The sequence below is a fragment of the Canis lupus genome, chromosome 18, assembly GCF_048164855.1.
Source record: "Canis lupus baileyi chromosome 18, mCanLup2.hap1, whole genome shotgun sequence".
NCBI classification, from domain to species: domain Eukaryota; kingdom Metazoa; phylum Chordata; class Mammalia; order Carnivora; family Canidae; genus Canis; species Canis lupus.
Window position 1 is genome coordinate 45,878,817 of NC_132855.1, and position 14,613 is coordinate 45,893,429.

The 14,613-nt window shown below is 36.3% G+C and overlaps 1 protein-coding gene across 1 annotated transcript in view; it reads right to left on the reverse strand.

The window, feature by feature from the left end:
- Positions 1-14,613, reverse strand: part of ZNF804B (zinc finger protein 804B) — a 495,181-nt gene that overhangs the window by 94,320 nt on the left and 386,248 nt on the right. The window contains exon 2 of the mRNA XM_072784284.1: positions 36-179. Within this exon, the coding sequence (XP_072640385.1) occupies positions 36-179 (144 nt within the window). The remainder of the gene's footprint in view (positions 1-35; positions 180-14,613) is intronic.

Genomic DNA, 14,613 nt, shown 5'->3' on the forward strand with positions numbered 1-14,613 from the left:
TAGGAATGAGAAGAACTTTTCTCATTTTGGCTTACCTGCTTATGAGCATGATCATAAGAATTAATATGATTGTCAAACTCCTGGTGCTTGTGATACTGCTTGTCACATAATTCACAGTAAAAGTTTGCCTTTACATCTTCCAGGGCCTTTGCTGTGGACTTCTCCTTTTCTGGAAAATCCTTTAAAGAAGGAAGAAATGTTGGTTATATTTCCCTCTAATAGCATAACCAGATCTCATATTAATCAAGTTGTTATTTAATTTTACTATGACTGAAAGAGTATGGTGAGGCTCATTAGTTTTTTGGAAATTCATGGCACTATGGATATCACTTTCAGCACCACCTTATTCCTAACTTATCAACAAACACATAATGAACTCTCGAAGAAGAAGCCCACAACTGGAGCCCCTAGATGGCTCAGTTGGTTAAGCAGCTGACTCTTGGTTTTAGCTTAGGTCATAATCTCATGGTCATGGGTTCAAGCCCTATGTGGGGCTCCCTGCTCAGTGGAAAGAATGCTTAAAGAGACTCTCCTTCTGCTCCTCCCCCAACTCACATGCTTATGCTCTCTCCCTCTTTCTCTCTCTAAAATAAATAAATAAATCTTAAAAAAAGAAGAAGAAGCCCACTGCTGCAGTCTGGTCATTCTCTTTCTTGCCATCCATTTTCAGGTTGTGGTTCCACTGACTCAGCACCATTTCCTCTGCCAATCCAATGATCAATCTCAAACACAAACCTCCACTGTCTTCTTGAAACAGCCATTACTACAAGATCTCTTTACTATAATAATTAATTGAGACATTGATTACATTCTGTTATATCCTTCATCTAGTACTTCCTGTATTTTAGCCTCACTGAAATTGGCAGTGTTGGACTTACTATTCTCAGCACATAATGCCTATTCCCACCTTGTTAAACTGGTGAACTCCTACTCCTTTCCCAACACCCAGCTCTTTGTCCCCTCTGGAATGCTTTCCAATGACTTTATCAGGAAGACAAAGCCTGCATTTCATTGCTTGCTACCAAACACATCTATGACCATTCCTAAGCATTTCTTCTGACATTATCCTGTATATTTCTGTGTTTCCCATAATGTCATGTTCAGTCAACTGATCTAACTACTTCATACAGTCTCTGTGGGTGACCTTCATTCACTCTATAGCTAAGGCCTTATTTATCTGTAGTCTCTAACTCCAAGATAAGCTTCTTCTACAAGCATCAGTATGTGCTAGACACAGACAATGGGTTTACCACGTTTTTCAAAACTATTACCTTAGCTCCCTTGTTAATAAACAGCTGTGCTTTACCATCCCCCTTAAGGCTAATCCTCTTAATGTACCATGCAAACTCTTTCCTACCTAATCAGTGTCATATTGTATCAAGCCATGCTCCCATATTACCCCCTTTAATTCTATCACCAGACATGTCACATATATTAAATGATCTGTTTTCATGTCTAAGCTCATAAATCCTTTGAGGGCAGGAACTATTTTATTCAGTTTTGTGTACACAATGCCAAACATATTGTTTAGCCCAGAGTTACCTATTTAATATGTATTACATAAAATAATGGATAATGGTGGCTTGTATGTTCATGCCTCCCATCATTCTGCAAGTTTCTCATTATCCCAGTGCCTAAATAAGTGAATGACTGGCATATAGATGATATCAATTAAATATGCATAAAGAATGAATGGACAAAATAAAGGATGGATTTTAGTCCTATTTCTCTAAAATGACTAATCCTTCATAGAAAGAAATCAGACCATAAACCTAAATCACAGGGCCATTGCTAACCAGATAAGAAAGCAAGCCAGGGAATATAGGCAGAATATCAAAGGTTTGGGTGAAATGATGGAGCCATAAATTTGGACATGAGCACATAATGATGCAAACTCAAATATAAGATGCTAATACACATGGCACAAAAGCAGGAAGGACATGAATAACATTAGCAAACAACAAAACTAGACCAAATATCTAGATTGTCTATCTAAAAGAATTAAAGTAGGAATCTGGTTATATTATAGACTGATGGGGACATAAAAACTGACAGGATATAACCAGTAATGAGAATGCAGACTTCAATTTCAGGACAAAAACCCAGTTGCTCAAAAAATTGAAAAAATGGCTTGCTAATGTAGTCACTTGAGAGTTGAGGCAGAAGTACAGCATTGAGGCAGAGCTAAATCTTTTGAACTGATAACCTTACGATAAGGAGAAACCATTATTTCCCTTTCCATATTTTTCACTAGGAATTTTTTTTTACATCTCCTTTATATGTTGGGTATACTTTTAAGGATGGGATTGGGACTAGGGACTACTAGGGCTTACAGTTTTTCTTTCTTTATTATAACACTAGAATAACAGCCTTAGAGAAGTGGCCATGTGTCTTGGACGTTGAGCACCTGCCTGTGCCTCTGTGCTCAACAGTGCCTCAGCTTCATTAACTGGAGGTAGGGTGGCAACTGAGATTTCAGAGTGGCTAAAAATATACTTTATATTATTCCAGAATATGTAGAGGGTTTTATAACAATAGCTCAATGACTAGGGGTGAGGCTTCTTCATTTACTCTTGGTGTCTTCATCTAAACAGCATTTATTTCTAAGATAACCTTTAATTATGACATTAAATGAATTTCAGTGTAAAATTTTGTAATCATAAGAGAGTTTTGTCAACCTTTTAGCCATTTCCTGTGAATGTTTACAGTTATCAGATTAAATTATATACTCCATTTCTTAATTCATCTTTCTGCCAGGAAATGATACTATTCCCATTCTCCTTCCTTCTAAGGGATTAATGAGATTCCCAAGGGCATATTCTAGTCCTCTTAATAAGAGATGAGGAATACACACATGAGCTGTAAAGGCCATTAGTGAAGCATACATACAGAGTTTACAACCCAGTGTGCCTATCAAATCCAGAAGTAAGAGCATAAACTTAATGGCAGGTGACTGGGGGGTCAGAAATAGGGAAGCTGAGACATGAGATTAGGAGGATATAAGCCATGAGTCGGGTAGGGCTAGAGGAATCACAGAGGAGAAAAAAAATAGCTTCCTTAAGCATCTTTGGCAAAACTGAAAACTGATGTTGGAACTAGAGCTGAATTTTAGTAAAAGATCTGTAATCCAGTGGCCCAGGATATGACCCAGTGTGAGGTGGGCCTGTCTTCAAGTGTGGAGTTGAACTGCCCATGGAGATTGAGCTGAGTTGGTTTAGTTGTATGTACCAGAAGGCTGGAGGATAAGGCTCAGACTAGCAGACCTGTAGGGAAGGTGTAGTCTAAGTCAACCATTTAGACAAGGCAATTTATGCTTAGTGATTTCTTTTTTTTTTTTAATTTTTTATTTATTTATGATAGTCAGAGAGAGAGAGAGAGAGGCAGAGACATAGGCAGAGGGAGAAGCAGGCTCCATGCCGGGAGCCTGAGGTGGGATTCGATCCCGGGTCTCCAGGATCGCGCCCTGGTCCAAAGGCAGGCGCTAAACCGCTGCGCCACCCAGGGATCCCTATGCTTAGTGATTTCATGAGTTCTATCAAATCAGGCAATGTAAAGCAGGGCACACTTTCCACTGTGCCATGCTGCTTCATCCATCCAACCATTCATTCATCCATCTGTCTAACCACACACTCATCCAACTAATCATTAAGCATTCAAACATTCAAGGATTTTTAAAAATAGAACTACCCTACAATTCAGTAATCGTACTATCTGGTTTACCCCCAAAATATAAAAATACTCATTCGAAAGGTTATATGCATCCCTATGTTTATTGCAGCATTATCTACAATAGCCAAATTATGGAAGCAGCCCACAAGTCCATGGTTAGATGAATGGATAAAGAAGATGTGGTACATGTATACAATAGATATTACTTGGCTCTAAAAAAGAATAAAGTCTTGTCATTTGCAAAGACATGGATGGAGCTAGAGGGTATAATGCTAAACAAAATAAGTCAGAGAAAAACAAATCCCATATGATTTTATACATATGTGGAATTTAAGAAACAAAACAAATGAACAAAGGAAAAAAAGAGAGAGAAAGAGAGAGATATGGTTCTATAGAGAACAAACTGATAGTTACCAGATGTGAGGTGGGGGAGGGAATGAGTGAAACAGGTGATGAGGAATAAGAGTACACTTGTCACTGAGTAATGTATAGAATTGTTGAATCATTATATTGTACACCTGAAACTAATACAACACTGAATATTAACTATATTGGGATTGAAACTAAAAACTCAATAAAAATAAAAATAAATAAAAGTTCGTTATGTAATGACAAAAAAAGAAGCTGTTAGCATTTTCTAAATGACGTTTACAGTCTAGAAGGGGAGAATTACATGTCAAGAGCTAAACAATTATAAATCACAATAGAGTGATAATCACAAATTGTTATAAAGCATTACCTAGTTCTGACTAGTTAAGAATAATTAGAGGGAAAAAATTAAGGTTTTTTTTTTTTTTTCTCTTTCTCACATAGCATTAGATACACTGTAAGCACTCAGAATTTCTTGTCTTCTTGTTAAATGACAGGATACTTTCACTGGTCAAATAGCCTGCAATGCAATTTGTGACATTTGCTCCCTGAAATAATTACACAGTTTTTAAATATATTAGAGATGCAGAATAAGTATGAAAGAGGTAAAAATAACTACCTATACTCAGTATCTATAAACTTAAAAAAATAAAAATTAATAAAATTCACAGTAATACACTAGACATACAAGACAACATATAATTCCATCATTGACTTGCTAGTTATTCAAAGTTCTCACACTTTGCCTATAAGAGGGGTCTTTAGAAGCTTATTTAACAGAAAAAAAATAACATTTAGGAAGTGAAAGAAAACTTCATTTAACTATTCTCAATGATTCATTAAGATGTTGAAAATGAATTATAAATTGAATATGACAGTTATCTTAACAAGAGTCATTTTTAAAACATTAGGTATTGCCAGTGGGCATTTTATGTTTCAGTTCACTAAAAATTCTGTAGTAATTAAATATGTTTAATAATTAATATTTTTGGTGCAGGGAGAGAAAATGTACTTTTTTTACACCAAGAATTTTACATTCATGCAAATAACTGGTATGTCTGTAATGTGGCGAGAATGCTGCCTAGAGTAAGGCATTTAATTAGAAATATGGGTGTTTTGCTACCAAATTATTTTATTATTGTAATAATGATTACACAGTAACGCCCACTGAGCATTCACTGTAAACCAGAAATCTGCTAAGCACTTCACACTTGTTAACTCCCTTAATCTTCACAATAATCTTATGAAGTATTATCTATTATTATTCTATACAAAGATGTGGAAGGCACAAACATGTTTAAAAACTTGCTCAACATTGAAAGGCAGAAACTGGGTTAAGAATCAGATCTGCCTGACTTCAGAGCTATTAATCACCATGCTAAAGGCGGCCCCAATTACTTAGCCCTTATCCAGATGCCACAAAATTTCAAGCTGCCTCGGCTAACTTTTTTGTGGATTTGGGATGATACAGAGGCCCTAGCTCCCAGAGGGAGTAAGAGGAGTAATTATAATTTTAAAAATCTATTAAGCTCCTGAAGCGGAGAGATAGGCCCTAGGAAAATACAAGGTGGTAGTCTTGTTTCCACTGGTTGTGAATATGTGCCCTGATTATTAAAAAGGAAGAGAAAAAAAATCAATTGCTGTTCTTCATATCTCCTTGATGGTAATACCAGCTCAGAGCTTTGAGGATTGAATTCATATTCTTTGTATGAAAGCTCACATTTGACCTTTCACTGTTATGTGTAAGAGATTGCTTTAAGAATTCTAATATTCCCTAACCTGTTCTATTATATTGGCCCCAAATAAAATCCTGCTTCAAAGAGAGTGTATTTCCTCCCCTCTTCCTCTGATCAAATGGCTGTCGTGGATTCAGAAAACCGACTGTCTTTCTGAATCTTTGCAACAGACTCGGTAATAGAAAACTCATTTTAGAGGTCTTTATTCACTTATTTATTTTTGTGATGGGTAAAAAATTATTCTTTGGAGACTGACTAGTTTGAATCTCAGCCTGTCTCTTCTACCAGTTTCACTTATTCCAGTATAAATTTGGGGGAATAATGAGTGGCTTGCAGGATTGCTGGGAGTATAAAATGAGTTTATTTTACCATGCACTTAGTATAGTGCATGGTAAAAGTAGGAACTTGATGTCTAGAGATTCTGTGTTCATATATACGTTTGCATGTATGCATCATCATATGCATGTGACTTTAGAAAATTATTTAAAAAACAGTGCCATTCTCCTGAGTCTACAAAGCAACCTTCATTTTCTGATGGAAATTTGAGCAAGTGAGAGGAGCCCTTTTCATCCTCACTCCACCAACTCATATGAAAGCACAGTCGATCTCTGCTCTTAAATGCAAATTTGGTTGATGTTATTAGGATTTTCAGTTGTTTTTATCTCATGATAATTGATTCACTTTTCGACTTTTTTTTGGAATACCACACATTGTCAAGAGATCATGTGTGCTCAGCTAACATTAATACTACTAATATTGATTTTCCTAAAGACGTGTCTGGCTTCTTTTATAAAATGAATGGTCTTTGCATTATATAGCATCTACCATAGTACTTGTTACTTATAAAAACTCAATAAGCACTTGTTAAATGAGTGAAATGAATGAATTCAGAAGCAGAGAATGCTATTATCACTACGTAATGGATAGAGTGGCCTGCCCTGGTAATGTAAATCATATCATGAATTCAATTGTTGAAATGGTGGAATAAGAAGATGAGTCTGACTCCAAACACATGGAACTTTTAGAACAATATTTTTTTAATGTAGATTCTGAGGACTAAGGAGTTTATTGAAGAACTATCCTAAAGTAAGGAAGGGTGCTCTGCACATAGATTCACAACCAGAACTAAAGTTTCTTGACTTTCAGTATGCTTCCCATTTTGCCATAATCAACTATTCTCATTACAATTCATTAAGAATAAAGTATTGGTTTCCCAGACTTGAAATAGAACACGACCAAAAAGTTATACCTTCTCATCAATGTCCAGGGAGGTGTGATGTTAGTCACTTCCTAGACTTGGAAGAGAGCTTTTTTCCTCATTAATAATTCATTTAAGGTACCCAGATTAGAGGATAAATACAACCACATTAAACATATGAACTTGCCTCTGGGTGGCATGTTTTGGAGACGGTTCGACATCATTTCTAATTTGGAAAGAAATGACATTTTTCTGACTTACTGGCAAGATGGCAGAATGATGATTGTGTTTCTGCTCATGAAGTAACAATTAAATACTTAAAGTTTGCTTGTATAACTGCTTATTTTGGAAAAGCTTCCTAATTGGCTGCATTTGAACAGAGACTATTTTGGAAAAACACATGCATTTCCATTAGAACCACTGTTCATCAGCATTCTACACCAGCAACTACATCTTCCTCAGTATAAATTAATACACGGTTCCTCCACAAGAAAAACAATTTAGAAAGAGAATAAGGCAGTCCCAGATGCACTATACGATAATCATAACAGTAGCTATTGCTTCATTGCTTACCTGCATTTGTCTGTCATGGAGGCGAAAAGGGGTGGGTATAATTCCTAGATTGCTTATCAATCAAACACAGATGGTACAACGCACATGTTTTAAAGGTCATGAATTGGTTTGCAGAGGTTTTTAACAACCGATGAAACAGTAAAATACACGTATTCATCATGGTTCAAGGACCACCAATATCTAATAGAGAACATTTCAGCCCTCATCAGTATACTCAGGTTGGGGAGAAAAAGAAGGTACATGAAAAAGATATGTAAATTAACCCAGGGTCAGGGAAGTGATTGAATCCATTAAATAGCAGTCCTTGGCCTGCTAACACCCATTAGTGAATACATGAATGAATAAATACAGTGAGTGAAGGAATAAATATGCTTAATTTCCCTCTCTCTTTTTGCCTGGTTATTTATAGTGCTAAAGGGGAGAGAATTGGAATGCCTGAAATATGTATGGTGGTGTCAAAACCCATGTAACTGTACAACTCAAGAATGAACACTAATATAAACTAAGAACTTTGGCTAATAACAATGTATCAATATCAGTTCAGGAGTTGTAACACACTAACCCACCACACAAATTCAAAATGAAAATAATAGAGGAGATTAGATGTAAGAGTTGAGATTCTATGAGAATTCTCTGTGCCTCCTCCCCAGTTTTTCTGTAAACTTAAATCTGCTCTCAAAAAAAGTCTGTTATTTTGAAAAAATAAGATACAACTAAATCACAATTTTTTAAAAGATTTTATTTATTTATTCATAGAGACACAGACCGAGAGAGAGAGAGAGAGGCAGAGACACAGGCAGAGGGAGAAGCAGGCTCCATTCAGGGAGCCCTGGGACTTGATCCCAGGTCTCCAGGATCACACCCCGGGCTGCAGGCGGCACTAAATCGCTGTGCCACTGGGGCTGCCCCTAAATCACAATTTAATAGTCCTACTTGTACTGAACCCAAAGAAAAACAGCATGTGGTGTAAGAGTAATCAAATCCATGCTATGTTAAGCATATAGCTGAGCTCAAAGCACACCAAATGACAAATGTGAGCTTCTTTGTATGGAGAGACTCTTAAGAGACTCTCAAGAGACTCTCAGTTCCCCTCTGTCATTTTCCGTGAGACAAAGAGCGGCCCGTGCCAACCTTCAAGAAAAGCAGGACCTACTACTGACAGACCACATTACAATCATTAGATCCACTGGAAATTCAAGGGCAAAATGTCTACATTTGAAAGAAAGATTCTAGAATGTATCTATTGTGTGGGTGTGTAAAGTATGATAAGAAAAGGAATCTTCTTCCTCCAGACTGACAATACTGTCCCATTTATAAAGGTAGTAATTACCACCCCATCAATTCAGCCCACAGATATGTATAACTGTAATGAATATAGACATATTGCATTCATCTAAATTGAATACATTTAAATGAATACATCCATTGTGCATTAGACAGAAAGTACCTTCATTTAGCCATTACTCCTGCTGTAACTACTTATTGTAAAAATGCAATTAATAGTGTCTGACATTTCATTTTCTAATATAAGAGAAATCGATGAAAAATGTCAGGTAACTAAGTTTTTTAGAAAGTTGCAAGTGACACTGGCTCATTACAAACCATTTTTTTAAACTCACTATTTCTCACAGTTATCAAGGGGAGATGCTGATCTATACATGATTTCACCTCTGCTTGGGAACTGACTACAAGTATGTTCCCTTATATAGATTCAAGAGATTGTCAAGCACATTCTCATTTCCAGGTGTTCTTGGGTTGTTCTGGGGCTAACTTGAAGGGTTCTAAAAGATTGCGTTTACATTCTACATGTGCTAAAACAGGACCGCAAACTCCTGAAGTGATGTACCAAAATAGTATAATGCCAATAGCTTTCTTTGCTTTTAAAGACATGCAAGCCAGATAAATGCAAAACTCCAAGGGCATAGTCTCTTTTTTTCCTGAATGTCTGCTATCATGTCTGATAAAAAGTCTACTACATTTGGTTTACTTGTTCTATAACCCAGAGATGTTTAAAAAGTGAATGTGCTCACGAAGACACTTCATTATTTCAAACTGGCTGCTCCAGGCTTCTATCTATTGCAATTCTAATAGGTAATTTACTTTTAAACTTAGAGAAAACTAGCAATTGTGAAAGAAGTATGCTAGACAGAAGCTCTGTGACTCAAATCTTGAAATATTAACTGCAACCTGGGAAAATGTGTCAAAGTAAGGAAAATCTATTAAAATGCTAGTTTGGGAAAATGGCATTCACATGGGCTTGAGGAAATGCTGTAAACTAGATTATATTCATTTCAAGATCATGAAATGATGTACAAAAGCTTGGCACCATTGTCATATAATTTGGAAGAAATGTATTTGTCACTTATATTTTGTCCATTTATTATTATTCTCATAGAACTTCGCAAAATGTGGTTTAGTGACCTCAGAAATCCCTTAAAGGAAAGTCTGTATACCATACTTGTTTTGTTTTTAAGATTTATTTATTTATTTATTTATTCATGAGAGACACAGAGAAAGAGGCAGAGCCATAGGCAGAGGGAGAAGTAGGCTCCTCACAGGGAGCCCAATGTGGGACTCAATCCCAGGACTCCAGGGATCACGACCTGAGCCAAAGGCAGACGCTCAACTGTTGAGCCACCCAGGCATTCCACACTTGCTTTTTTGAAAACAAACTGAAAACACTTGTCAGTTGAAGTAAAAAAAGCCTGATTAGTTGGAAACCGTGGCCAAGTCAACTTGTGTCATAATGATAGTACCAATGTACATCCTACCCTGCTTGTGGCGAATAGACTATAGTCGTTATAAATTTTCACAGCTGTTTGAGCACTTGGAGGATCCATGCTTACTGTTAACATCGGTGCCAATTTAATAAACCATATAGCTGTGCTCCAATCTACCATGTGCATGCACATACATAGATGTATGCACTTTGGATAGAACCAGTCTAAGGACAGAGCAAGCTACAATAAAGCAGAAGTTGTGGGTGCACTGTAAGTGAAGTGTGATAGAAAAATTAGAACCATTACAGAAGCATATAATTGGAAAGGACTTCAGAAATTCTTCCCCAGACAAAGAGATTTAGTCCGGAAGTTTTATGCTTTGCTCAGGCTGGTGTAAGATAAGTAGCAGATCCAGGATAAGAACTGAAGTTCTTGACTTCTATCTTTGAAACCAATGGTAGAGAAATTAATATTATCTCTTCATTTGGAAAATGAGGTAGAATTACAGGGCTAGATTTTTGTGTCTGAAAACTAGAGAGGTATAAATTAATATTCAATCTTTAAACTGATAGAGATGTAGATATAGATACAGATATTCTCTTTCTTTTCTTAAACCACACAATCAAAATCTATTTAACAACATATTTAGAAAATTATGTTTTTGCTCTCCAAATGCCAGGAACAGAAAATGTTCAGTTTTAAACCATCTTCTACAGGAGGAGAATCACCCTCAAATAGAGGAACCCCTTTTCCCTTTATTCCCCTAAACTTAAAAAAAAAAAAAAAAGCATTTAGTGCTTTATTAGTCCATAGACTGTTAGGTGCAGAGAGTTACTGGGGATTGAAGACTGAATTCAGCCAGTACTAAAGACTAACTCTGGGAAGGAGAAAGCTACCTTCTTCTCTGCTATTGGAGGGATATCTGAGATGAAAAGGAAAACAAATTTAAAAAGCAAAAGAATTCATACTTCAGAATTTTTTTTAACTTTTCTATGCTGCCTTTGATGGAGTTTGGTGTAGGGTAAGGATTTAGTGTTATATGAAGGTTTGAATTAGTTTCTGTGCTATTCCACTGTACGAGATAATGTAACACACAATTCCTGTTTTCAAAGACTCTCCAACCACCTGAGGGCACAGAATTAATTCACATATTGCAAGCCACAACACAAAGGGATATATAATCATTTACTGGGGTGTATTTAGTTCTATGTATATTTAGAGAAGGGAGCTGGCCATGCTGTTTGTAATGTGCCTACATACATAAGCAGAATAAGCCTATTATGATACAATTTTATAATGAGTCTAAATTAGTAGTAGTCTTGGACTTAACCTTTAAATATAAAAAATGAATAATCTTTGCTGGGCTCTTTAATACCAGAGCTTAAGAAGGTATGTAAAGTATTGCTGAGAATGAATGAACCTACATGTTATGATCTGAATAATGTGGATTTTACTCTATGTACTAATAAACAAGAAGCCACCCAAACTTTAGGGAGGATATGATTCTTATTCCCCATTTCCTCTTCTATTCCAGCTGGTATTTCTGATTGGCAGCTAAGAGAAGAATGATGTTCCTGTCTATGTTGGTCCTCTGTACACTCCTTGTGATTATTTCCCCAGAACATCTCTCATGGACTTTCTGCTTCTTGTTTCAGAGTCTTCACACAAAGTCTGAGTTCACTTTGAATGTGCAAAACAAAATTAACTGATTTGAAAAACTGATCCCTTTGGGATGTTTTCCCTACATTCATTATGTCACAGAAAAGCCTGACTGGCTGTTTTCTGCTAAAATACCCTGGTTGGAATCTGTGTCGTAACTCATGGCTGCATTTATCAGCAAATCTCTATTTTGTATTCACTGCAGTGATAGCAGGGGGCATTTATACACCTTTTAGTAGAAACATGTCTCTTCTATAATATAAAGAGAAAGAAAACCTTCCCTGATAAGAAATGATGATGTCCTTAAACTTCAAAATAAGTGCATTAGATATTTCCTAGGAACAGCAGCAAAGTCTCAGACAAGAGCATCCTTCGTCATCTACCTCATGCTCAAATATTACAATGGCTTTATTTTGGATTTCCATTTAGGGAAGAATGCCAAGAGACAAAAAAAAAAAAAAAAGAATTAAAACCTAGATGATATGGACAAAGATATGGAAGAAGAAAGAGAAAAGAGGCACATGGGATAAATAGAAGAACCCATATTCTCTTATAGAGGATTGGGATAGAAGACTAATGAGAAGGAAAGAATCAAAATTGTAAAATAATATACTGGAGGGGGAGAAAAGGGATAAGTCATAAATATTTTTCTTAGTCCTAGGTAATTTTTCTTAGCCAAAGGCTATTTGTGGGGGAATAGGGGAATATAGTTCTACTAGGATTGTCCATGATTTGAAATTTATTTGTAGAGACTTGAAAGTATAGAAAGGTCAACAATATTTACACTGCATATGAATCATCTTGACCTTGACATTCTCAGACTGACCAAGTTCAAATCAGTATTCCTCAATGGGAAACCTTTTGTCATGGGACATTTTTTAGGAGTCTACACATTTTATAGTAAATTTGTCTCAAGTAGTGATTTAAAGACCAGGACAAGGATTCAAAGATTGGAAATAAATATTAAGTTCTTACTGTGTTGCTATTGGTGAGTTAGGTGCTTTAGGGACTGTCTAAGACACAAAAGGTCTTATCCCTAGACTAAAAGAATATACAGTTAGCTACTGGAGGTAAAACATGAGGGAAACAAGGGAGCATTTCACATAATAAAGAGTAAAAGCTTTTAGGAGGTAAAGAGGTTAGGAGTCTGAATCCTAACTCAATCTTTTGTAAATGCCATGTCCCTTCATTGCATCACTTAACTTCTGTAATACAAGGATAAAAATGTCATTCTCACAGTATCATTATAATAATTAAGTTTGACCATAAAAAGCACCTAACACAGCCCCAGGCACTACCCAGCAGTCACATAACTATAGATAGATAGAGGCTGAGATAGATGTATGTGAATATATAAAATAAATATATTCTTCAATGCTGAGAGAGTGGGCAAAGTGGAAGGATGAAGCAGGAATGGTGTCTAGGAAGTCCTAAATTTTGAAACTAGTTATTAAAAATAGAGGAGGTAATATGTCCTTATGGTTAGGAGAACAGTTCTGCATCAGGCAGCCTGAGTACAAACCAAAGCTCTGTTCTCCATGTGCGTAGGGCATTCAGCAATTCAAACCAACGTGTGCCTTCAACTATAAAACAGGAGCGTGAGATACTAGTACCAAACCCAGAGGTCCACTGTACTCATTATGGAAACAAACCAAATGAAATACTTGGCATAGTACCAGTCCCATTGCTATTTGTTTGGTTACTTTGGGTATATTTCCTAGGACAGGGAGTTTGTTTTTTCACTTTGTTTTTACAGAGTTTAACAGCAAATAGAAGAACATGGCATTGGATTTGAATGTGATGTACTGTGACAGTTAAGGACAAACAATGGGCTGGTTAGAGTAGATGTGTCTGGGCTGGAAAAGGAGACTCGGGGAGAATCCTTCAGGACTACACCAAAACAATGCTGGCTCTAACAGGGAAGGGGAGCCATGCCTCCCATAACTGCCACCCATACAATATAAGTAAATAAAGAATGAGCCCGCAAAGTCCAATAAAAAGAATTTCTTCCCACAGGGAGGAGATGTAGTTATCTGTACCCGACTGAGTGATGTACTGGGTAGATGGCAAGTTTTTCTTCCTATGGGACCTGTCTTTGCATTGCATACTAAAGGGAAAGAATTCAATGCAAAAACAAGTAGAAGCTTCAGTCAGACACTTAATCATGCTCCTATGAGGACACTAGTACCCTTTATTGCTGACTCTTTTATTTCCAAACTCCCCGTGGCGCCATATTCCAGATAAGTTACTTGTTAGAAATGATGTTCTTTGCATTAAACATACATTTTCCTTTCTGTAAATAGGCTCTGTTTTCTGCTACAGATGGTGAGCTGAGCTGGCTTCCTGACCTGGCCTTTTGCTACTGTGTCTTTTGGATTTCTGCCTTTGGCACAAGTACAGATGGACTAACTTTTTATGTACTTTTTTTGTTGTTGTTACTGAATAAAAGCTTTAGATGTTTTCTGTTACATTCTATTACTCTATAAAAAATGTAATTTGAAACTTAATCAATTTATAACATATAGAAGTCTACATGTCATATAAACAATAAATAATTTTTATTCACTCTGCAATGGCATGTATTAAATTCTACTACATTTATGTGAAAATATTCCTTAGATGTCATGACAAATAATCTCAAGGTCACCTTATTTTTTATTTAATATAAAATGTGTGCTACCTTAGAGTG